Consider the following 27,359-nt stretch of genomic DNA (forward strand, 5'->3'; position numbering starts at 1 on the left):
TGGCGTTTTCTTCATTACCTGACGGGGAACCCCAATTAGTGCACCGTGTCCCCTCGCATGCTTCAGGTTACCATTCCCAATTGTAGTCCACGTGGATCATAATGTATGAAAAAGTTTAAATATATACAGGTTGAGTATCCCATATCCAAATATTCCGAAATACGGAATATTCCGAAATACGGACTTTTTTGAATGAGAGTGAGATAGTGAAACCTTTGTTTTTTGATGACTCAATGTACACAAACTTTGTTTAATACACAAAGTTATTAAAAATATTGTATTAAATGACCTTTAGGCTGTGTGTATAAGGTGTATATGAAACATAAATGAATTGTGTGAATGTAGACACACTTTGTTTAATGCACAAAGTTATAAAAAATATTGGCTTAAATTGCCTTCAGGCTGTGTGTATAAGGTGTATATGTAACATAAATGCATTCTGTGCTTAGATTTAGGTCCCATCACCATGATATCTCATTATGGTATGCAATTATTCCAAAATACGGAAAAATCCGATATCCAAAATACATCTTGGCCCAAGCATTTTGGATAAGGGATACTCAACCTGTATACATATATAATAATAATAATAATAATAATAATAATAATAATAAAAAACTCATGTCGACCCTTTTCCATGTTGACCTAATGATCATGTTGACCAAGTGACCCTGTCGACCTAATGCATGTCGACCAATAGTGGTCGACCTAAGGACCGTAAGCCCTAAAGACAATGTGTCCATTATAGCTGACTAGACAGCAGCTGTTGTGGAACTACAAGTCCTACCATACCCTGAAAGCCTCTGGTAAAATCAGGTTGTCTTATAATTTGTGTGTGTCGCACCCAGCGCATTTGGGTGCAACATGCGCAATAAGCATCGTCATCATTCCCATCCATTGTCAATACGGGATACATTCAATTTGTCGGCTGCTGGGATCCCGGCGGTCAGTTACAGATGCCGAAATCCGGCATTCTGGCGTGTAGGATGCCGCTGTTGGGATATGGACGGCCGGCCTCCCGCCCGACAGTATATCATACTGAATCCGGTAACACAACAACAAAATCACCTAAAAACTACTGCATACCCCCCTTAGAGTTTTCAATAATACAAATCACACATTTTGTGAGTCGCAATTCACGTCATCAGAGAACAAACTTCTATATAACCGCTTTTACAAAACACTATCTACTCCAAAGAGGGGTATCCAATTACCCGCGGTAATTTACAATGTTTATTATATCCCCAGGGGCGATCCAATTATCCCCGATAAGCCTGCACAAACCGCGGCTTATTGGGGATTTTGGGCAGGTGAAACAAAATCCCCGAAAGCAGCTCTGCTTTTGGGGCTGCGTACGCGAAAACACATAAGTTTCACTGAACCTGTGTGTTTTCGTAAGAAAATTACTACTTTTTTTCTTTTCTTTTTTTTTTTACGGGTTATCTTAATCGTATAGCCTGTAACAAAATATTGGTGAAATATTCAGAAAAACTGTGAAAAACTAGGTCGCAAGGAGCGGATGTTCGTGTGAGGTTGCGGAAAGGGGGGGGGGGGTTAGGTTTCGGCACTAAGGGGAGGTTAGGGTTAGGCACTAGTGGGGTGGGTTAGGGTGGAGGTCATGGTGGGCGGGTGGTAGTTAGAAGACTTACCTTGCACCGTCGGGATTGTGACCATCAGGATGCCGGCGTCGGTATTATGTCCGCCAGCATTCCATCCGCCAGTCACGCATACCGATCCTGTATAATGTATTGCACTAAAATACCAGCATGGAAGATATCACTGATCAGCATGCTCTTAGATGCAATCCATGGGTCTCATTCAGACCTGATCGCAGCAGCAAATTTGTTCTCCAATGGGCAAAACCATGTGCACTGCAGGGGAGGCAGATAGAACATGTGCAGAGAGAGTTAGATTTGGGTGGGGTGTATTTAAACTGAAATCTAAATTGCAGTGTAAAAATAAAGCAGCCAGTATTTACCCTGCGCAGAAACAAAATAACCCACCCAAATCTAACTCTCTCTGACATGTTGCATCTGACCCACCTGCAGTGCATATTGTTTTGCCCATTAGAGAACAAATTTGCTGCTGCGATCAGGTCTGAATTAGGCCCTTTGTCCACTTCTGAAGATAGATTTTGGAAGAATGTTGACCGGTTGGAGATCATCGTAATTGGGAACATGCCAATTTGAAGTGGTCAAAGGAGCTAAAAATAGTAGAAATCCAAATCTATTTAGCAGACGTTCTTGAAATATCATCAGAGCTTTCTGAGACAATGATCATCTGCAGCACAAAAAACCTATCACGGGAAAGGCCAGGAAGACATCCTGTTTATCTCTGGAGGATTCGGACAGCCATGGGAATGACGACTGAAGGAAACGTTCCAATAATAAGATGGCCTACAATGCGGAAACTGGCCCCATCCAAACCATGGAGGAGTGGGTGGCTTCTGAAGTCCCATTTCACAGATTTCCTCTACCTTAGGGAATGCAGCAAAAATACCGGATTCTGCTTCAGCCCAGTCACACGAGATAAGGAGACATCTGTCTGTCTTTTGTTCAAATGTTAAGAGCTTGATTAAAAAAAAAAAGTTTTAAAAAAATTAGCAAAGCATTTGTACTAGATGTACAGAGACAGCGGATAGTCTGTACAACGTATATACATTTCTGTAATGTATCAGTTGTTCGTTTTCAAGCAGTTTTACTGCCTAGAACGTTCAAGAAAATTATTTAATTAGATGTAATTTATCTTCATAATGGCAAAAATGCCGAAAGCCAATACTTTGATGCAAGTCTTAGTACTGGGTGCGGCCACGCTTAACATGACTTAACAGCTGGAGATCAATTTTATCGGGACGTTTAATCTTGTTTCAAAAATTGTATGCCATTCCTACATAGTCCACTCAAAGACAGTTTACTTCTTACTCACAAAGGAGTCATCCAACACTTCTGATCTGGACAACACAACTCCATTCCAAACCGTAGGTCTGATATCAACCAAGACCCCATTTAACTTTAGCGTCTAATTATTCTATAAAGCAGATTCGGACAGGTCTCCGTTACCTAAATCTACTCTCTATTACTATCCTATCCAGAGAGCCTTACAGTAATAAATGACAGAGTGGTGTTGTGCAATGTTCCCTAGAAAGTACAATTAAAGTTCAATTAAGCACTCACAGGCCTTGATGATTACAATTGCTGTAATTGCACGGTGCCCTGTACAGCTGGCTGCGAGGCCACCCGTGTGCATTATACAGCTGCAAGGTCACCCCCGTGCAACATACCACTTCTTAAACCCCCACCACCACCATTGTATGCCAGTTTTCCATGCATGCGGCTGCTGCAGATCCCCTTGGGAAAGAATTCAGCACACATTTGCAATTGCACGTTCACATGTGCTGGCCAGCTCCCCCCCCGGCACACTTCAGTCAGCGCTGCAGTCGGATGCACCTCTGTATGGCCTCACCTCTGAGTAACCCGCATTTCGGTCAACACGCCCACGGCTAACCCAACCTTTACACGATAGGCAAGGTGCCAGCCAGCTGCAGCTCCTCTGTCGGAAGCGGAGATACGATGTAGACCCGGTACACCGCTGAATCGCCTGTAATTACCCTAAGCTGCGCGCGAAGGCTCCATCACACACAAGGCTTGCTGATAAACATGCGAGATTCCACTGCAGACGTTAATGACCTCTAGTCTGAAGCTCAGAATGACCAGTTCACAGGAAAAAGGTTTTGGTTCTGCACAAAGTACTAGAAAAAATCCCTCAATGTAAAAAAAGAATAAAAAAATTAATTTGTGATGTTTTAAGCTACAATTATTAATTATTTCTGCTTATTCAGCGCCATCTGTCTACAAAACTCGCAGCATTCCCGTTCTCCAGAAAGGACAACATTCCTGAGGAAGCGGTGATAAATCTCCATGAGGGACAGCTGCAGGCTGAAGGAAAACATCAGTGACTGATGAAGTTCAGTTTCACCCACAATTAAACATAATTGCAGCAAACGGGGCCTGTGTGGATATAAAGAGAATGCATATTGCAGGCTCAACAGGGACAGAACGTATTGCTACAATTTTCAGCTCACAAATAGCTATAGTTAATATCTTATAATACAGCAGATTTGTCTTAGGCCGTGACATCATGGAACGGAGATGTGATAGAACACGCTGCAGATACGTCCACAATTCTGGAGTGTGACTGCTACTCTGAAAGTAATGACAGTAGACCTCTATAGAACATGTTAACCTAATTCGCAAAAGAAGTTTAAACGAGTGGAATTTTTTTCTGCTGTTCTCTGGGGATCAGCAACTTGGGCTGCCAATGCAAAGCACGCCAAACACCACAAATCACTAAGCTTCATATAAAGGTCAGATCTCCTGGAAATATTTTGTGCTCCATTATGAAGGTGGCATGGCCATGCAAGGTCAAGAATTCTGGGCCTCATTGGCATACTGGGTCCTATGCTCCACCTCTATGGTCTTCTCCTGAAGCTCTGCTATGACCGCAGCCAATTAAAATACAGGAACGGACCATTACATCATGGAGACAGTCATCATTTGCAAAGTCTGGGAAAATTAGAGCAGGGTGAAGACTCCTCTAATATTGGTTCTTAAAGTATAAAAGCCAGATGGTGTTTTTGGTTAAAATGACTGAAGCACTACATGAACTTTAAATCATTACCAGTATGCGCGCTGTACTATAAAAAACGCGAGTCTGGCAGATGCCCATGTCTCCATTACGTACAGTATTCATATAAGCAGAGGGGGTAATAAAGTTAAACTATAGAACAATCATTCACTTAAACGGTTTTTGTGTTTGAAAAAGTATAAAATGATGCAAGTAATCATCGCTATAGTACAATATGAACTGAACACTAAGAGCCGAAAGGGGAAAAACAAAAAAACAAGTAAACAAAAAAAAAAGTTCAAGTCATGAGCTGGGTGAGGGAGAAGTTATTCTACAGAAGAGACATTCTGCTTCAAGGTCAAACACACAGCGAGCGAGCATGGGATCTGGAGAATCATTTACCAGACGTGAGACCGTAAAGCCGGGTGGGTGACATCATCATCATCTTACAATGCCCTAATAAATAGATTTTGTGTGCATTTCTTGCTTTACGTTAGCCTCTCTGCAACACACACTTTTTACAGTGTTACATTATTTTTATTAAACAAATAATCACTTCTATAGTCCCAGAAACTCTGCCAACGAAACATTTGCAGATATATTAGGTATACTGTAAGTGTGACCAAAGCCAACCACCATTTGTTTATTGAAAGTCAAGGGATGTGGTCATTCCCTGGTGGAACTGTTGTTTCTAAGGCTTAGATGAGACACATTAAGGACATCAAAAGTGTGCCTAGAAAATAGCTTCTCCACTGAAATGCTAAAGGAATGACCCCATAACTTGGAATGAGGACCAACCTCCACCCGTTCCAAGCTGGTGCAAACTTCTGTTACCCTGCAGAGTGGAAACAATGATGCTCTCATCTGCAAACCAAGCAAGGTTCCGCTCCACATTATTTCATTTCATTGGCCATGCTCTAAAAACGAAGTAAGTGGTGTACAGGCGTGTCTAGCCCAAACTGTGCAAATAGGGATGCCCCAATGTTTCACCCAGGATTTGCTGCTGAACAGGCCATTCGCTGTGTAACAACTTTGGCAATCTACACTTACGGAAGTGCCAAACTCACAAGTTTTCGCAAGTGAAAATGTGCAATGCCGGACGGCTGTGGTGTTCAATTCTGGAATGGCACATTGTCAGGAATTAAATGCGCCTCATATTTGTAAATTCACATTACAAAGTATGCCTAGGACAACGACGAACACTTTTTCTTCTGTGGGACGGCACTCGGTGGTCCATGAACTGCTAAGACCAATTTCCACCAGCGAGAAATACAAAGCTTCCCAGCCGGATGCAGAACACAGTGAATAATTCATGACCAAGTATTGAGCATTTGGTTCATGTCTTATATTCACAAGAAGTCCGTGCAAAATCTTCTCACCACTCTGCAAATCGAGGCACGAGGCGTCAAGAGCGTTGGGCACCGCAGTTCAGCAGTACTGTGCATCATAAATTAGGTCATGAAGGTGCATTAAACCTCAGATTAATCTCACCTTATAATAGAGGTTCTTCACTTAGTTTGTGTCAAGCGACTCAGCAGTAACATCTGTTACCTGTAACGTGGCCCATAGACTAGGATCGAGATGTACAGACCTTCTGAAAAGGACAGGGGAAAAGGTAACCAATCAACCGATTGGCAACCAATAAGCTCACATCTGTGTATATTCTATAAAATGATAGCTAGCAGCTTATTGATTGCAGAGTAATTTTCTCCATCTATCCTCTACAGAAGGTTTGATACATCTCCCGGTAAGTACCTATTGTTTGTAGCATAGCAATAAGTTTCTGGCTAGTGAGATTTAAAGTAAATGACAACACTAATAATTCAGTCAAATATAAATCAGCCATCGAATGTATGTTTCCAATGGTACTGGCTGATCAAAAACAAGAACAGTTTTGGTGGTAGCCTAGTATTTTATGCGGAGTGAGATTAGCTTTGTGCATGCCATAGGACTTCTGTTCCCACCTCCCCTGCTGTCTCTCTGTAAGATAGAGGGAAAAAAGTCTGTGTCGGCCAGAACTCCGGAGGCGGCATTTCACTGTCTGTCGGGATTCTGGTGTCAGTACTGTACCGACAGGCGGTCTCGTGATCGCCTCCCAGTGCAAGGTAGATGGCCCTAACAAAGCTTCCAGCAGTTTATCCTCATTTACCATGTCTTCCCATAATCTCGTCTGGCAGTAGGAGAGTTAACTACACATAGGAAGCACTGCATGGAATGCAGAAGAGGACTATCGCAGCAAGACAAATGACAACCACACTGCACCTCCCAGCCCTGAGATCCTCTGGCCAAAGTTCACTTTCTCTGCACAGTTCTCCACCCTCTGCTGATGGTGCTGCAGTCCTCCTGGCTGACACGCTATGGGTAGGGGTTATAGTACATCCGATTCTTCGGCAGAGCTAAGCAGCCAGAGGGTTAACTACAGATGGCTGTCATGCCCTTAACACACAACCGCCTGTATCATGGATCTCAACCCTCTAAATCATGTGGTTTGAGTTATTCAGTTGCATATCTGCTTCAGTAGGAAAAAAAAAAAAATACAGAAAACTGTGCTATAATAAAAGGACATTCCAGTTATGGTATTTCTAACAGCCGACTAGAAGGCCCATAATATAGCAGCGGCCAGGGTAATCAATTGGGTGAAAAGTTTTATAGTTTGTATACTGCAGCATGTTGGGTGCAATACAGGAATAGTATATATAAAGATATATATTCTTTTTAAACCACAGCAGTTTGCGGTTCGGCCTACTTGGCAAGCATCCATTTTTTTGCGGTTAGTGGTTGTAGCGGTCTGGAAAATTAATTCAGACCTGTCATTGTCGATGCGCCCTGGCGTCACACTGAACCCAGCAGTTCCTGGGCACCAGACTGCCAGTTGTTGTGCTCATTTGGCAAGTCAGTTATCGAGGAGGGTAACAGCAGCTCGTGAAATGGGGAAGAGGGGGTGTTAGGGGTTGCAGGTTGCAAGGGAAGTTTATGGAGATGTCGGTGCGACCTTCTCCTGGGATTTGGATTACGTCCATTTGCTACAGATCCCACCTAAACGGTCATACTGGATCCAAGATGAGCACCAGGACGGTACAACAGTGCAGGATCAAACACGCAACTCCAACCATGCATCTAGGCACCAGCAAAGCGTCCACTAATAGTTCAAAAGAAATACGTTTCACAAATAACAGGTACAAAAACAGCAACGTTTAAAAAATGTAAAGTCTGTGCCCAAGCATTACAAGTGACGCCTACTACGTAATGCCAATACAGGCCCCAACTTTATTTAGTATATATGTCCTTTACAAAGGACAATACAAAAGAACTCATGCAGTGCTCAACATATATACCCATACCTTCTGTATTGCTAGCTTTTGCTAATTAGATTGTAAGCTCTTGCTAACAGCCTCGTCTCAAGTTATGTTGCTATACGCTCATCAATGTATGCTTGCGCTATATCCTGAAGAATAGGTTTGGGATATACAAGTGAAACAGTAAATAAGACAAGGATGAATAATACTTTGCTACCTCACATAGGGCCTAATTCAGGCCTGATCACAACAGCAAATTTGTTAGCCAATAGGCAAAGCCATGTGCACTGCTGGGGGAAGGGGGGGGGGGGGGGGGGCAGATATAACATGTGCAGAGAGAGTTAGATTTGGGTGGGGTGTGTTCAATCTGAAATCTAAATTGCAGTGTAAAAATAAAGCAGCCAGTATTTACCCTGCACAGAAATAAAATAACCCACCCAAATCTAGCTCTCTATGAAAATGTTATATCTGCCCCTCCTGCAGTGCACATGGTTTTGCTCATTAGTTAACAAATTTGCTGCTGCGATCAGGTCTGAATTAGGCCCATAGTGCGGGGAAACCAGCTAAATAAGAAGCGCTGCATTTCACAAGGATTTAAATGGCTGTTACTCACGGACACACTGTTAGTAAATGAGAGGTTATTAGCAGCTGTAGAGCTTATACATTTCAGCGTACAGACAAGCGACATCACACACAGTCATTACAGTGAGTTTGTAACGTACCTGCTAACGCCTTGATACGGGATCTCTCAAACAGTCGGGCAGAGCTATTCTCGTTGTCCCATTCGTCGTCCCAGCGATTGTTGACATCGCTGTACTGCTGTTGTATCTCAATGTGATCATAGTCTGTCTGGACAGCCGTCATTCTGGACTTCCCTAACCTCTCATCAGCTACAGGTCACCGAGAACTGCAAGGCAAATAAGTGAGATGTAGTTACAAGCGGCGACACTCCTGAATAATCCCCGTCATCTGGAACACTTCGGATCCACTACGCCCAACAGTAATGATAAAAATACCCAATCTTCTAAGCATGCTGAAGACGCTTGCTGCAAACAGCCCTACCATTACAAGGAGGAACGCTGAACCCTCCCCGACACAGCAACTTCAAAGAGATTCAAATTCAATTCTGCTAGTGGTCATTCAATTATAGCAGCAAATTAGGTAAGAACTTATTTTAATCCCAAATTGACATTTGTAACTTTCAAACCAAGGACACATTATGTTAACAGGGTATTTTTAAAGTTCTAAATTGTGTGCACAGCACAAGAGAGGACCAAGCACGAACAGCCACAGCTTTCCATCACTATTATCACATTTTATTTATAAGGCGCCACAAGAAATTCGCAGCGCCGTACATATAAATAGAATTTATTTATATGGCGCCATAAGTACCTTACTTTACTGCCGCACACACTACATCATGCAACTTTTACAGACAATTTTTTTTTAAATACATAGCCTTTTCTATCCAGCTTCTTCTATGTTTCTGAGCCATGTATTTATATCACTAGGCGTGCAACTAGTGTTCATTCTAGCACCCTGCACCTTTCAAAATCCATGTAGTTCCTCTTTCCTGCCTGGGGTGTCGCTCTCTGCTCTGGTGCTTCTCGGCACACACAGGTCTGTATCACAGCACTGAGTTACAGATCAGAGTGTGCGGAGAAGCATACAGCAGAGAGTGACACCCCAGACAGGAAAGAGGAACTGCACAGGTTTTGAAAGGTGCAGGGTGCTAGAATGAACACTACGCAACTGTACTGAATGTGGAGCGCTGTGTGTGAATGGGTAACTACCCTACAGTATATGATGTGAAGTAAAGGCTCTGAATGAAGACAGGCAGTTAAAACGTCAGATTTGGTAGCAGATGTATGCAGGCCAATAAATGTTAGTAATCCGAAGCTGGACAAGGATAATAATTCTATGTAGCAAACACCGTGCAATCATTTCTGCATGCTATTTGTGACCACTAGGTGGCACTGTTGCAGATGCCACTTCAATTGATAAAATGCACAGAAAAGGCTTTTGCCATTAAGCCATGTGTGAGGACTTGGGAACCTTCAGTATTTTAAATCCTCTCTCGCCAGCAATTATAAAGCGGAAGAGGTCACTGTGAAACCCGGAGGATGGCAGGAAAACACATTAGTTGCCAATGCCCGGATAATCATACGGAGAGCAGTCCTTGTAACCACTTACAATTGCAGCCACAGGATTTAGTCTAAGATTTACAAGCAGCAGCTTTTATATTCAGGCTGTTTAAACAAACCGCTTTTTACGGGTACGTCAACAGCACAACAAATCTTTGGGAACATAAGAGTGTGTTTAACGACTTGTCAGACCTCTCTGTTCCGTAATGATCCTATTCTATATTTTCTGCACATTGTGTCCAGACCTAAGGAGAATGCAAATCACAGGATGCCCAGTAGTCACAATGGTAAGAGTTGGTTTCCCTTCTTACATCGTTGCCACGGTGACTGGACTGTAACTAGCAAATGCAAGTGAACCCTCTTCCGCCAAACTGTCACTATATATCTTCAGCCACTCAGCTTTCCCACCGCCTACAGCAATACACCACGCACCACATAATCCACAGGAAGTATTCCCATCAGTTACCATGTGAAAACATTGGCGGGTTTTGTTTTTTTTAATCTGTTACAACTTTGTGTAAAGGTGCATACAACAGTGAGATTCGGGCTAAGCCCGATTCTCACTATGCGACAGGGGCTAAGTCGGCATCGCAAGCACATAATGAGTGTGCTTGCGATAAAGGCTATGTGCGATTTTGGATAAGTGTCAACTTTGACTCTTCTATAGAGATAGTCAAAATTTACTTGCCTGCACAGTCTATCTAGGCTTGCGATGCCGACCGTGCATTGGCATCACATCGGGAACGCAAGGTGAGACTTTCACCTTGCGATCCGCACTAACTTTTCTTACGATTCTGACTATATAGTCAAAATCCTAAGAAAATATCTCACCGTGTGTACACACCATTACAGTGAGGAGATGGATTGCTGTGGTGTGAGTAGTACTTTTCCCTCCTCCTTTAGGCTGGTTACTCTCACTGGCGTATCAGTGGCAGCTCCTTGAAGCCAGGTACGGCTGGTGGAATAAAAGGGGAGTGGCAGTCCTAAGGGGGAAAGCCCCTCCCCCGGGACTGCCTGTCCAATGAATAATTAGCAGACAGCGCTTCCAATGTGAAGCCATGGAGAGGGGGATTTTACTGGGGGAAGGGACTACAGCCCTGCGGCCCCTAGACTGATTCTGCCACTGCTTGAGGTGTGAAAAGTAGCTGACAGAACAACAAAGGGTACTCCACGCACTCACCAAAGTAATTGAGCAGACTACGGGGCAGATGTACTAAGCCTTGGACAGTGATAAAAAATGGAGAGCTAAAGTATCAGCCAATCAGCTCTTAACAGCCATGCTACAGGCTGTTTGATAAAGGAGTATCTCTTCCCACTGTTATGAACAGTTATTTAACTTATATTGAGCACACATATTACACTGTGCTTTACAGAGAATATGTATTCACATCAGTTCCTGCCCCATGTAATAGTCTCTGTCACATGGACACACATACAGTACACACTAGTATTTAAAAAAAAAAAAAAAAAATTCTGTCAGAAGCCAATTACACCTACCAGTACGTTTTGGGAGGGTGTGGTAGGACACTGAAGGAAATGAACCCCACACAAAAACAGTAAAAACATACAAACTCCATACAGATAGGGCCCTGGTTGGAATCAAACCCATTACCTCAGTTGAGAGGTATCACTACTAACCACTGTGCCACCGTGCTGTCCCTTACTCCTTTACATGCTTTTTACTAGAGAACAGGGACGTGCAGTGAGGTACTGTAAATGGCTCAGGAGGCACCGGCTAGTGCCAGAGCCAGGTTTACACACAATATATGAGCCAAAGGGTGCATGTGGCCATTGTACACAGGTGCGGCAGTATATACATGTGGGCTTTGCACACAGGTGCGGCAGTATATACATGTGGGCATTGTACACAGGTGCGGCAGTATATACATGTGGGCATTGTACACAGGTGCGGCAGTATATACATGTGGGCATTGTACACAGGTGCGGCTGTAAATACATGTGGCCATTGTGCACAGGTGCGGCTGTATATACATGTGGCCATTGTGCACAGGTGCGGCTGTATATACATGTGGGCATTGTGCACAGGTGCGGCTGTATATACATGTGAGCATTGTGGACAGGTGCGGCTGTATATACATGTGGGCATTGTGGACAGGTGCGGCTGTATATACATGTGGGCATTATACACAGGTGCAGCAGTATATACATGTGGGCATTATACACAGGTACAGCAGTATATACATCTGGGCATTATACACAGGTGCAGCAGTATACACTGCTGGAAATTTGCTGAGTGTTGATCAGAGATGTGCAGAAAAGATAGGCAGGGGGGGCACTGCATCACCTGTCAGACTTTATTCCAGAGTTGTGACTATAAAAATGATTAGAATAATACAAAGAATATCTTTCTAACATATTCTTTGTATTTTTCATATACTTTATACAGTCAAAACTCTGGCGCAAACGTTAATACGACAGGAAAGGCTCTGCCTCATACCACTGGTTCTTTCCACTCCCAAATGACTGGATGTGCAGCCACTCCGTACACAGAAGCAATCCTTATATTCAAAGCACAAGCTGACAGACTTGGAATTCACACACTGATTTTGGTGCATTTCATCTATGATGATTCTTCACACCCCTTTTCCACTGCCTTAGACCCCTTTCACACCGCAGCTTATACCCGGTATTTTGCCGTTTTAACTGGCTTCCTAAACGGGTCAAGCTGCGATGTGAAAGGGTCCCCTTCAATTTACCGTTTTCAAAATACCGGTATTTTGAAACGGTAAAAAAGCAGGGTCCTACCCGTTTCAGTCCCATTTCACTGTGCAGTGTGAAAGGGTCTGAAACGGTATTTGCAAGCCCCAGAAGATGATAGGCTGTCTCCATGTGTGATGTCACCAGCCACAACCAGGAAACAGCTTGGAAAACACAGGAGACACATGAGAGAGTGGCTTTATAAACGTTTAAATGTGAAAAACACGGAAAAAAAATGGCGTGGGGTCCCCCCTCCAAAGCATAACCAGCCTCGGGCTCTTCGAGCTGGTCCTGGTTCTAAAAATGCGGGGGAAAAATTGACAGGGGATCCCCCGTATTTTTAAAACCAGCACCGGGCTCTGCGCCTGGTGCTGGTGCAAAAAATACGGGGGACAAAACGAGTAGGGGTCCCCCGTATTTTTCACACCAGCATCGGGCTCCACTAGCTGGACAGATAATGCCACAGCCGGGGGTCACTTTTATGCCGTGCCCTGCGGCCGTGGCATTAAATATCCAACTAGTCACCCCTGGCCGGGGTACCCTGGGGGAGTGGGGACCCCTTCAATCAAGGGGTCCCCCCCCCCCAGCCACCCAAGGGCCAGGGGTGAAGCCCGAGGCTGTCCCCCCCCATCCAATGGGCTGCGGATGGGGGGGCTGATAGCCTTTGTTGTAAATGAAAAGATATTGTTTTTTCCAGTAGTACTACAAGTCCCAGCAAGCCTCCCCCGCAAGCTGGTACTTGGAGAACCACAAGTACCAGCATGCGGGAGAAAAACTGGCCCGCTGGTACCTGTAGTTCTAATGGAAAAAAAATACCCAAATAAAAACAGGACACACACACCGTCGACAGTAAAACTTTATTACACACTGCCGACACACACATACTTACCTATGTTCACACGCCGACATCGGTCCTCTTCTCCATGTAGAATCCAGGGGTACCTGAAAATAAAAGTTCAATATACTCACCTCAGCCATGGTCCAGAGATAAATCCACGGACTTGGCAAAAAAAGAAAACGAACACCCGGACCTGCGGACCGAAAGGGGTCCCATGCTAACATATGAGACCCCTCTCCCCGAATGCCGGGACATCACGTGACTCCTGTCACTGAAGTCCCTTCAGCCAATCAGGAAGCGCTACTTCCGTGGCGCTCACCTGATTGGCTGTGCACTGTCTGAGCTGTCAGACAGCGCATCGCAAAGCCGCTCCATTACTTTCAATGGTGGGAAGTTTGCGGCTAGCGGTGGGGTCACCCGCCGGTCAGCCGCTGACCGGCGGGTGACCTCACCGCTAGCCGCTAAGTTCCCACCATTGAAAGTAATGGAGCGGCTTTGCGATGCGCTGTCACAGTACAGACAGCACATAGCCAATCAGGTGAGCGCAACGAAGTTGCGCTTCCTGATTGGCTTAGAGACCTTTCTGTGACAGCTGTCACTGACAGGTCTCATTCGTGGAAAGGTGTCCCATGTGTCAGCATGGGACCCCTTTCAGTCCAGTGGTCGGGTATTTGCGTTTTCTTTTTTTGCCAAGTACGTGGATTTATCTCTGGACCATGGCTGAGGTGAGTATATTGAACTTTTCTCTTCAGGTATCCGTGGATTCTACATGGAGAAGAGGACCGATGTCGGCGTGTGAACATAGGTAAGTATGTGTGTGTCGACGTATGAAAAAGTTTTACTGTCGACGGTGTGTGTGTCCTGTTTTTATTTGGGTATTTTTTTCCCATTAGAACTACAGGTACCAGCGGGACAGTTTTTCTCCCGCATGCTGGTACTTGTGGTTCTCCAAGTACCAGCTTGCGGGGGAGGCTTGCTGGGACTTGTAGTACTACTGGAAAAAACAATATCTTTTCATTTACAACAAAGGCTATCAGCCCCCCCATCCGCAGCCCATTGGATGGGGGGGGACAGCCTCGGGCTTCACCCCTGGCCCTTGGGTGGCTGGGGGGGGGACCCCTTGATTGAAGGGGTCCCCACTCCCCCAGGGTACCCCGGCCAGGGGTGACTAGTTGGATATTTAATGCCACGGCCGCAGGGCACGGCATAAAAGTGACCCCCGGCTGTGGCATTATCTGTCCAGCTAGTGGAGCCCGATGCTGGTGTGAAAAATACGGGGGACCCCTACTCGTTTTGTCCCCCGTATTTTTTGCACCAGCACCAGGCGCAGAGCCCGGTGCTGGTTTTAAAAATACGGGGGATCCCCTGTCAATTTTTCCCCCGCATTTTTAGAACCAGGACCAGCTCGAAGAGCCCGAGGCTGGTTATGCTTTGGAGGGGGGACCCCACGCCATTTTTTTTCCGTGTTTTTAACCATTCCATCTAAAAAAAAAAATAATAATTTTAAAAAATATATAAATAATACTTGTGCCTCCAAAAAAGACAAACCAAGTACCTAATCCCATCTAATAAAAATAGATATGCTTCAAGCTGCTGGGTTCCATCGTACGACTATCCAAATTATTAATAATGAATTAATTAGTGATTAATAATAATGTGTGGGCCAGAAAAGTCCATTTATAATGACAACCACTGTTTTCTATGGGTGAAACGGGTTCAGTGTGAAAGGTACCAAAACGGGAATGAAATGGTAATTTACTGGTTACAACATGAGATGTGAAAGGGGTTTAACTGCTCAGACCCGTTTTAAGAACCGTTTCAAATACCATTTCAAAAGCAGGTTTTGCGATGTGAAAGCAGCATTAGTTTCACCTTACAGGAAGCTCCTGAAAGAGGGGGCACGTGCAACGCAAGCACGAAGTGATCAGTGTAAAGGAAAATTGTCAGCTTTATAGAACCAAGTTTGCATAATGGTAAATAGAACTGAAAGCTAATCCATGCATCTCTTAAAATGTTAACATATTCAAGCTACATTTCCACTAAAGCTAGGCTCAACAGACCGCCTAAAATGCTCAACAGTACTATAGCCATCTGCCATCTACTCCACCCAGGATGACAGCTATTGATGGAGGATTCATCTACTCAATTTATATACAAAAGCATCTGAGCAAAACCCCAACTCTACAGAGAAGACGGCTTGATTTGGTGCAGTAGAAGATCATTAAAGTATGGATTTCATCTTCTTGCCGACTGACCTGCTGGCTACATGTACATTTGTTGAATTATGAAACAAGAGTCCGTCGTACTGGCCAAAATCTGACGCCTACCGTTACTTCAGCAGGACTCCTACTGCACTTCAAGTCCAGGTTTGTCTCAAGCATTTCTCTATGACAAGTTATTAAACAGCACTGAATCTCAAACAAGTTGGACAGATGAATGTGGTTTATTAGTGACACTTCACAAAACTGTGTAAAAAAAAAAACTAAATTTACTGATTGTGAAAACTGTGTATGTGAAATGTAAATGCATTCATCACTAGTGTCATTCCTAGTATACGCAGCTCCCTTTAGTACTCCGCAATGTGCAGATAAGAACTAGATGTGTTCCAAAAACCATAGCACAAACTGCCAAATATAAGCAAGTGGTTGTAAGAGCAGTAATTAGTATTGTGTCTTTATGTGTTATCATAATGTTAAATGCTAACATATTTAAACCACTTGCAGTATTAAGCCAAAACACACTTCTAAATACAGAACACTATGCCGAGTACACACTATTCTGATGTACACACTGTACAAAGACGCAATGTATCATTACATGCTGCATGTAACAAAACCACATTGGCCGCAGATTCTTCCCATTGGATGTGTAACACATCCAGTGGGGAGATTCAATGAACGACGGATTTGGGGTACACAATATACGATGTGTACGATCTATCATTCCGATCTACACTGGAGTGATATATTGGACGATAGACGGTACAGTGTGTACCCAGCTATAGGGGGATGGTTAAAATCTTGGTTTGGTCACGAACAACAACAATGCACATCTCCTCCCCCCCTCCCCCCCTCCGCTCAGCACACACATCCCCACCCCCTCCGCTCAGCACACACATCTCCCCCCCCCTCCGCTCAGCACACACATCCCCCCCCTCCGCTCAGCACACACATCCCCCCCCTCCGCTCAGCACACACACACACACACACATCCCCCCCCCTCCGCTCAGCGCACACACATCTCCCCCCCCCCCTCCGCTCAGCACACACACACACACACACACCTCCCCCCCTCCGCTCAGCACACACACATCTCCCCCCCCCTCCGCTCAGCACACACACATCCCCCCCCCCCTCCGCTCAGCACACACACATCTCCCCCCCCTCCGCTCAGCACACACACATCCCCCCCCCTCCGCTCAGCACACACACACATCCCCCCCCCCCTCCGCTCAGCACACACACACATCCCCCCCCCCCTCCGCTCAGCACACACACATCCCCCCCCCTCCGCTCAGCACACACACATCCCCCCCCCTCCACTCAGCACACACACATCCCCCCCTCCACTCAGCACACACACATCCCCCCCTCCACTCAGCACACACACATCCCCCCCTCCACTCAGCACACACACATCCCCCCCCTCCACTCAGCACACACACATCCCCCCCTCCACTCAGCACACACACATCTCCCCCCCCCCTCAGCACACACACATCCCCCCTCCACTCAGCACACACACACATCCCCCCCCTCCACTCAGCACACACACATCCCCCCCTCCACTCAGCACACACACATCCCCCCCTCCACTCAGCACACACACATCCCCCCCCTCAGCACCCCCCCCCTCAGCACACACACATCCCCCCCCTCAGCACACACACATCCCCCCCCCCCTCAGCACACACACATCCCCCCCCCTCAGCACACACACATCCCCCCCCCCCTCAGCACACACACATCCCCCCCCCCCCTCAGCACACACACATCCCCCCCCCCCTCAGCACACACACATCCCCCCCCCCCTCAGCACACACACATCCCCCCCCCCCTCAGCACACACACATCCCCCCCCCCTCAGCACACACACATCCCCCCCCCCCCCCCTCAGCACACACACATCCCCCCCCCCCCCTCAGCACACACACATCCCCCCCTCAGCACACACACACACATCCCCCCCCCCTCCGCTCAGCACACATCTCCCTATCCCCCCCCCCCCTCTCCGCTCAGAAAACACGTCTCTCCCCCCCCCCCCCCCTCTCCGCTCAGCACACACGTCTACCCCCACCCCACTCAGCACACATCTCTGGGAGAAATCTCCCCGTGTGTATGCCCTTTAGAGCACAACACATTGCCATTTGGAGAACCAGTGAACGTTGTTGTACCCATTGTGAGGCTGTGCCTGATGACTTTGTTGAGATTATTACTCAAGAGACAAACTAGAATCAATCACAGGAGGCAAGTAAAGGAAGCACTCGAGACCCGGACAGAATTATCCCCGTTATATCCATGTAGTATTAAACAAAGGAGATGAATTAATATGCAAACTGGGATTTATTTCCATGTAATACAAAGCCTCAGATGGACTTTCATCATCGCTTGCCCGTACAGAAAAAACGCATCCTGAAATCAATGCAATGTCCCAGAGATAAGGAGCCGCTAAGTAGCTGCTGCAATTTTACCATAATAATTTACTATACTCCTTACCACGGTGTCCCTACAGTACAGGAGGGGAAGAGCAGGGATGACTATCGCCGGCAATGGATTAGGCTGGAAGCATGAAGCTACAATGGGGATAACGGGAAAGGTTTTCAGCGATTTCTACAATACACAAGTGAGCTTTAAAATACATTTTAAAAAGCGCAAAAGTACACTGTCTAGTAGCTGTATTCGGAGGAGGATTTGATCTATCCCTAGTTTTGATGTCACTATAATTGGTGAGCTATGATGCTTTTGTATTATACGGTATAATGCGCTCCCTCCACTATCACTATCAGAAAGACCGCTCTCGTTTCAGAGAAAGAGGCCTCCATCCTGGTGTTACCACATAGTGACACAAAGCCTTGTTACCTTCTAACGCCCATAAAACGTACAGTATCAATATAGGCTTGCCATAATATCCCTTTATTCTGGGACACCAGTGATTCACACAGGTTCTGTGGCCGACTAAATCCAGGTGAAATGCAGACTTGAATTTAGCCAGGGACAGAACCTGTGTGAATCATAGCAATCCCAGATTAAAGGGATCGTATGGCAACCCTAAAATATAAACGGTTTGGTAAACATCTGCCGGACTTAGCCAATCACAACCCACTTTGCTGCACCAGCAAGCAAATAACACAATCCGCAATCTCCAGACCACGCACAACTGTTGTAGTATCAGCAGTGACAGATACTAGCGGTAATCTCGGGTCCTGAGCTGTAGGTCAGTCGTGGGCCCAAAATGTAACCCTCCCGTCTCAGCTACATGTCAAATGTCTGTTTGACATGTAGTCTAGACACGCACAAGCCTGCCGCACACAGCCCCCTCCTCAGTCCTGCCGCACACAGGCCCCTCCTCAGTCCTGCCGCACACAGGCCCCTCCCTCAGTCCTGCCACACACAGGCCCCTCCCTCAGTCCTGCCACACACAGGCCCCTCCCTCAGTACTGCCGCACACAGGCCCCTCCCTCAGTACTGCCGCACACAGCTCCCTCCCTCAGTCCTGCCGCACACAGGCCCCTCCCTCAGTCCTGCCGCACACAGGCCCCTCCCTCAGTCCTGCCGCACACAGGCCCCTCCCTCAGTCCTGCCGCACACAGGCCCCTCCCTCAGTCCTGCCGCACACAGGCCCCTCCTCAGTCACATTAACCCTTGCTCAGCTTGCCACACGTATCCCTTTACATAACACCAGCCTAACTTCCTCCCATATATTCCTGACGAGGGAACAGAGGGTGGGCATTATGTGACGCTGTAAGAATGGCGCGTGTGGCAAGGGTAACATGGGGGAGACACATTTTCTCAATATAATCTATTGCACTGGTAGTGTACGTTAATGCTGGAGGAATAGGGTGTGCCGGGGGCTAAAATTCTAGCTCATGGTGGGATCGGCAGTATGGGACCTAGTTTATATAGCATTTCTCATGCAATAATAAGGGATACAAAAATCTGTGTGAATGAGCCCCAAATGTTCATCTACTTTAGTTGCTATTTACTTATCAAACCACAATAAAGCGCTATCTTGTGAATGATTTAAGCTTCTGGAAAACAGCCTACTAATACCCCTCTCACATCGCAAATGCCGGGTGCCACCTGGGAATTGGAAACTGATCCTCCCTGGGTGGGACCTGGCATTGGACCCTAACAACTGGCTCCCTGACCTGGCAATAGGCCAGGACGGGTTGCCATAGTGGTGGGGGGCGGAGCCGGCATTGGGAGGAGGCGCTGGGAGATGAGCTCATCTCGGAGACGCTTCTCCCTATGTAGTGAACGGGTCCCATTGATCCGGCAACCCGTTCACACTGCCTCTGACCCGGTATTCAACGCTGCTTTATTCCCAATTGAATTACCGGGTCAGGCGACCCGGGAATTCGCCATGGGCCCATTCACACCGCACAGCGACCCACGTCAACCTAGCAATATAGCGGATCGATACCGGGTAATTAGTGCGGTGTGAAAGGGGTGTAAGCGATAAATACTAGCAGTAGTGAGTCATCAAATTATCAGATTCAGATGTGGAAATTCGATCCAAAGCGATGTGCTGCCGGGCAAAGGGCAGCGGCACACATATCGGCCATTTATGGCAGTGCCGACACCGCAAGTTTTCCCATCGAACCATAGAGGTTTGAGAGAGCAAAAAAAAAAAACTTACAAAGCCGGCCGACGCGATCCTTCGTACAGGATTGAATCCCCCCACCCGCCCCCATAGACTGCTGTAAGGTGACTTGCTCTGCAGACAGATGGAGGTAGGTAAATACTGTATATGTATGTTTGTCCAGGCTGATTCCTGAATCACCAGATCAGTGTAATTTTCCACAGGGTTGCACAGAGAGCTCCTGCACATACTATGATTCGGTTACTGACAGATAAACTTACTACCTATCTTTGTCGCTATCTAACACCAGGCCTGCCGGTTAGATCTCACTTTGCACGCAACTCTGCAAGACCATTCTGAGCGGATCCAAGAGGCTTTGACATTGACTGCTGCCTAACATACCTACCACAATTGCATCCTCCCCAAAAAAAATGGAAAAACAAACAAAGCAAGCAGTAACTTTCTAGGAAAAGGACTTTAACAAAGCAAGTTACAGGAAATCACAGAAAACTAGGCATTTATCACAGGTGCATGCTGCCACCTACTGGCAACTAATAATATTGCAGATCGTAGTGTGGAAAAGGTATTTGTATTTGGACATTTCATACAGGTGGACAGACAGATGGGCCTGTGAATGTGCACCCATGTTCTATACTCAGTAGAGGCAGCTATTTTGTGGCTGCTGCATAGGGATCTGTGTGCTATTACGTTCACACTTTGTCAAGCACCTTTTTTTTTGCCAGAGAAAGCTTTTATAACCACTTCTCCATAATTAAGAGGGAAATTGAGAGAAAGTGCTTATTTCTTCTGCAACTTCTCCTATGTGCGCACAAGGGCACAATGAAACACTTCAATTGGGCAAACTACAAAAACTTTTATGCATTATGAGGTAAAAACATATATCTCCTCCTCCGGATGATGCTATAAGTACTTAGTAAATACTCATCGGCGTCTGGACTATGCTGCAGTTCTATACCGCAGATGTGGGACTTTTTTTGGCACACGAATCTCAGTAAAATAATCTTCCACAGATTTTCTTTTCTTTTATGGTTTTCAATACATATAACACTTTCGGATCACACATTCGCAGAATGGAGGAATACTCATAAAAAATGGAAGCCCGATTACGAACCCACTGTAAAAGGTGGCTTTACCAACCCCATCCCACGGTGGTTCCACCTTGATTAAATGGCGGCAGTACAACATTCTGTAAAGCAGTGGCGAACAGTAGGTTAATAATAAATACACTCTTTATGGCTTAAGACTGTTAGACACAGTAGATTTCCATGCTTGTGTGGTAACTCTTGCCGGACTGGGTCACTGCTAATTGTAAGCACCAACCGTAAACATGAGCAATAACAGTAAAGAATGGCGTTTGTATCATTACCTTACATGTAATGCATGCACCCCGAGCATTGGTGCATACGGTCGCTAGGAACTATATAGGCTCTGTGGACCCTGACTGGAAGTGCTGTATAATTAAATGAGTCTTGGTGATGTCAGCGATGTGAACTAAAGGCTGCATTAGTGCAGTGGCAATATTGGTTTTGACCATAGAATGGCTGCCTCACCTGTGAGAAGGTAATTGCAGCACTGTATATACAGCATAGACATTCACATCCAAGTGCAACAACCTAACAAAACGACAGACAGACGTAACTCATGTCAATACATTTCCCAGCATGGATTACCATAAAATGAAGTTATAAGAGCAGGAGTATTAAAACAAGAATGGCTGGGAATAATCGCACGGTCGTGAGCCGGCCAATTTCCTCCTCACAATAGAATATACAGGATATAACACGACTACTCGCTGCGAGTGTAATGAGGAGTATGACCTCACCTCTGCAATACAAATACCCAGAGGACTACAATGGAATCTACCAAGAGACTCCCTGAGGGAAACAGGCAGGACTGGTAAACAAAAGGCTGCCGCAATAAGGGGAGGAAAACAGCAATACGTACACCATAAACACTGTACACTACGTATATTAATGGACGATACAGGCCACAGAATCACATTTGGTATATTTCCAAAACATTTATAAACCAATACATAAAATTTCAACACCTCTGCAGTTTTCTTCTAACCAACCACTCTGTCACCAGATTTTCGCACCTCCATCTAGGAACATTTTGCCCACAAAAATCTCTCGGTCAGGGGCCACGGTCTCCATTGCTTAAAGCAGGTGAAAAGATTATTTTTCACCTACTTTTGCAGGAATGAAGTAACGGGACCATTCACTTCTACTTATACCCCTTTCACATCGCAAAGGCGGGTCACACCCGGGTCCTTACCAGGTGCGACCCGCCATGAGACTCCTTTCAGACTAGCAACCTGAACTGGCAATATGCCGGGTCGGGCTGCCGTCATCGGGGGCAGGTGTGGAGGAGGTGATTGGAGATGAGATCATCACCACACCACCTCCTCCATAGAGTGAACGGGGTCCCGTATCGCATCTACTCTGGTAACCCGCTCACACCGCACCTGATACTGGAATAACCCATGTAAAAACATTTTTCTACAGGGTTGAAATGCCAGGTTGCTCAACCCAGGATGTTTCAACCTGGCCCTTTCACATCGCAACTCAACCCGGGTTGACTCGGCAATACACAGAGTTATTTTTGCAATAGGAAAGGTGTATTGTCTCCTTGAAGCCCAAAGACTAACCACAGTCCCCATACACTAGTATGTACCTTTACTCCTCAAACACCGAGAGACAATCATTTTGGAGCTTGACTGCGTGAACAGACGCCATCTTCAGTAAGTTCCTTGAGCCCTGCTCCTTCCTATGTGGAGGTGGTCTGGGCTGTGAAGCTGTATCCCTCCGGCAATGCGCACTAACACAGCTGGGTCAAAATACACCTGTCCTCACTCCGGAGAAATTATCATCATCAGTTATTTATATAGCGCACACACATTCCGCAGCGCTTTACAGAGAATATTTGGCAACCCGACCCGACACATCAGTCCCTAGCACATTTATACGCACACACAGTAACACTAGGGTTAATTTTTGTCAGAAGTCAATTAACCGACCAGTATATTTTTGGATTGCGGGAGGAAACCAGAGTACTTGCGCAGGAAACCCACGCAAGTACGCGGAGAATATACAAACTCCACACAGTTAGGTGGGAATTGAACCCATGACCTTAGTGCTGTGAGGCAGTAATGCTAACCATTACACCAGAATTACTCTGACTGTATTGTATCCATCGCAACTCACAGCGAGCTGGATACATAACATGGTGCAGATAGGGCCTTTTTCTTCCTTTTTTTTTATTGAATCCAACATAAAAATCTACTATAAAGCATCTCCCACCTGCTCATCAGCCAGATCTCCAAACCCCATAAAGGTAGATGCATAAATACTAAACTGGATATACTGTACTTGTGTAGGAAAACCGCACTTATTTTTTCTCACAGCCGCACATTGCATGAAGTTCAGGTTATTGAATCGACGCATGATTTGATCTGGCTGGACCAATATGCAGTGTAGCACTTCTTGCACAAAACTCATTTACCTATTTCTTGTGAGTATGTTTGCGAGTGCCTCATTTTATTATTGCGTTTGCTCCCAACCACATAGCTTAAGTTAGCCAGCACACTTCACAAATATTAATACACAATATAGTTTCTACAGTATTTGTTAAGCATGCCATTAAGGGGGTGATTCAATTGCTTGAGCGACCAGCCTCGCACTCAAATGCAAAAAATGAGCCGCAATAAGCTGCTTCTCCCATGTTAAATCCCCGACGCGCTGCAGTTAAGAAACACCTAGCACTTGAACCCAGCACCAAGGTCCTACTTTTCATGGATTTCTGGTCACATCTAGGGAGGGTACTAGCAGAAATGTGCAGTAAGTGCAGCCTCTGGACTGGTTAGTCACCCAAAACAATTGAATTAGCTACTGCCCACTTTAGTCTAGGGAGCTACAGGAGCCCAACTAATTAAATTTGCACATAAAAACACTAGTGGCGATAATTAACTTTTTTTTTTACTAAATGCAATAATTTGAAATGTCATCTGTCAGTAAATAATTTAAAAAGACAAATACAGCAATTTACCGTATAGACTCGAGTATAAGCCGACATTTTCAGCACCTTTTTTTGTGCTGAAAAAGCCACTTCGGCTTATACTCGAGTCAGTTGTAGGAGGGACACGGAGGGCACAGCGCGCGGCTCTCCTGTGTCCCTCCAGCGTCTCAGGCGGCAGCGGTGTGTATATGTTAAAGGAAGTGACGAACCGGCACTTCCTTTAACACACACACGCCGCTGCCGCCAGAGATGAAGGAGGGACACAGGAGAGCCGCGCGCTGTGCCCTCCGTGTCCCTCCTTCAGAAGACAGCGCGGGAGCGACGGAGGGTAAGTACCAAACTGGCACTGTGGGGCACATCTGGCACTGTGGGGTATATCTGGCAGCATGAGGGCATATCTGGCACATCTGGCACTGTGGGGGCATATCTGGCACTGTGGGGGCATATCTGGCACTGAGGGCTGTGTACGTCTAGAGCTGCATTTCCCACCCTAGGCTTATACTCGAGTCAATAAGTTTTCCCAGGTTTTTGTGGTAAAATTAGGTGCCTCGGCTTATATTCGGGTCGACTTATACTCGAGTATATACGGTACTATTACTTTAATTATATTCAAATTTAATAGGCAAAGGGGAAACACTCCAACATTAATTTCAGTTTTTTTTTGTTTTTTTTTAATGCAATATTTTTATTGAAGAGAAGTCGAATAAGCTGATACAAATCAAACAGGAGATGATGACTCCAAATAAATTCAAAATAACATACATGATATCCCGTGGGATATGACCAAACATAACAAGAAAAGGGGAGAACATCAACAATACAATATATATGTCGACAACAGTTTTTCTGTGTTTTAACGAAGGGTAAAAAGAGAAAAGGAAAGAAAAGAACAGAGGAGGAAGGAGAGGAGAGGGGGGGTGGGAGAGTGGGGGACCACTAAGGGAGCATTCAAGGTATAGTCTTGTCGTGGGGGGTAGCCCACACTATCTTCAAACCTTAAAACAATGAACAGTACATCACCACTTTTGCCTATTGGGACCCGTTTGACACAGTATATCATACCCGGGCAGTAGAGGATATAGCATAAGTGAACCAAGGTTCCCAAGTCCTCCTATATTTCTCTGACCCGTCATGTAAGGCAGCTGTGATTTTCTCCATCATGGAGATATGCCATATTTTAGACAGCAACATGCTCCTAGGGGGGGGGTAGTGGTCTTTTTCCAACTTTTGGCTATCACACATCTGGCGGCATGGAGAATTTGGAGTACTAGGTTGCCCGCATGGCCCAGAACGGGCGGATTTTGGGACAGGACCACCAAATGTGTTTGAAATCTCCAATTTGACCACACTCACGCCAGCACAATGGGGAGGACCCGGGGAAAATCCTATGCAGTGTCGCTGGGACCCGATATCATCTCGTATAGACTTTATAGGAGTTTTCCTTCACTGGGGAGGAAATTGAGGACTGGGCTACATTTTGTCTAATGATCTCCCATGAATCTTCCTCAGGGGGGGGGGGGGGGGGGCCCAGGTCCTGCTCCCATTTACTTTCATGGGGAAGTATGTCCGCTGCTTTCAGAGAGCGTAATAAACCATAAAGTATAGAAATAATACCCTGTCGCATAGGGGAATAAATACAGAGACGTTCCAAAGGGGTGAGTTGGCAAATAACCTTGGGTTTAGGAAGGGAACTTAAGAAGGAGCGGAGTTGTAAATACTCGTAAAGTACAGGTTGGGCAATGCCATATTTGTCACACAGAGTTTAAGGAACGCCAGGAGGAACCTTCTATAAAATCAAACACCAGTCCCGGTCGTGGGTTCAGGTGAAGCCACGAATGGGACCGTAAGGTGGAGCCAGGGCGGAAATCCTGATTATCCCAAATAGAAGTGATGGGAGATGGAAAAGTAGAGACCATAATGCCGAACGCAGAAAAACCACAGGGAGCAGGTGAATTTTGTAGAGGAAGCGCACGTTTGTATCGTCTGATGTGGCTTGACCGGTGTGAGTAGGGAAACCAAGGTGGAGACCCTGGCCGACAAGCGCTCGATTCGTATCCAGGGCAAATGGGGCGCTGGAGAAAACCAAGCGAGAGCCTGGCTCAAGTGGGTTGCATGGTAGTATTTTCGGATATCCGGTAAACCTCTGCCTCCAGCTAGTGGGTCATGCACCAGAGTGGAGGTCCTAATTCTAGGTGGTTTACCAGACCATACAAATTTTAGGAAGAGTTTCTGCATTCGACACAAAGCCTCAGCGGGGATGCGTACAGGAATTGTTTTAAAAAATATGGAACGCTTCACGAATTTGCGTGTCATCCTTGCGCAGGGGCCATGCTAATCTTCTCTGTATCGTTCCAATTTTAGTATATGTGCTGCCGAAGCGAGCACTAATTTCAGTTTAATAATGCCATGGATCCTGAATGAACTCAATTTATACTTTACCGTTACTATAGAAAACAAAATGTAGACAACTGCCTCCCCCACAAAAAAAGCAGAATATTGGGCAACAAATATTGCCCCTTCCAGCTGACACTGCCAATAACGTCCATTACTACTCATCCTTAACCAATTCATCTTTTAATAGCAGAACTGTTTCCAAAGTGTGATTTAAAAAAAAAAAAGGAAGCCAAGTTTCATGAACTATTTCCATTATGTTTAATGATTTAAGATGAAAAAAAAAAAAAAAGGCAAAAATTACACCAGTCTTCCACGGCAGATGGCAAAATGCCATGTACAGTATAGCAAAATCTCTTTCAGATTACTACAAACTTTTCAGGAAAAATAACACCCATACAATTCTGCGGGACTGGTCGCTTAGGAACCTTCATCCATACAGAGTAACTATCCAGATATCCAACAACAGTTTTTGGGACAAAATAGGGCACACCCTAATCTTTCCAGGCG

At 45.7% G+C, this 27,359-nt stretch overlaps 1 protein-coding gene and 1 non-coding gene across 3 annotated transcripts in view; both read right to left on the reverse strand.

Moving 5' to 3' along the window:
- SPTBN1 (spectrin beta, non-erythrocytic 1) overlaps nt 1-27,359 on the reverse strand; it is a 289,366-nt gene that overhangs the window by 206,615 nt on the left and 55,392 nt on the right. For both annotated transcript variants that reach the window (XM_063918643.1, XM_063918644.1), the window contains exon 2: nt 8,642-8,826. In XM_063918643.1, coding sequence (XP_063774713.1) covers nt 8,642-8,783 — 142 coding nt within the window. In that variant the 5' untranslated portion in view covers nt 8,784-8,826. The remainder of the gene's footprint in view (nt 1-8,641; nt 8,827-27,359) is intronic.
- LOC134913587 (U6 spliceosomal RNA) lies at nt 26,737-26,843 on the reverse strand. The gene has a single exon (XR_010177299.1). It is a non-coding gene; the product is annotated as a U6 spliceosomal RNA (small nuclear RNA).

The sequence above is a fragment of the Pseudophryne corroboree genome, chromosome 4 (assembly GCF_028390025.1).
Source record: "Pseudophryne corroboree isolate aPseCor3 chromosome 4, aPseCor3.hap2, whole genome shotgun sequence".
In the NCBI taxonomy this organism is placed as follows: Eukaryota; Metazoa; Chordata; class Amphibia; order Anura; family Myobatrachidae; genus Pseudophryne; species Pseudophryne corroboree.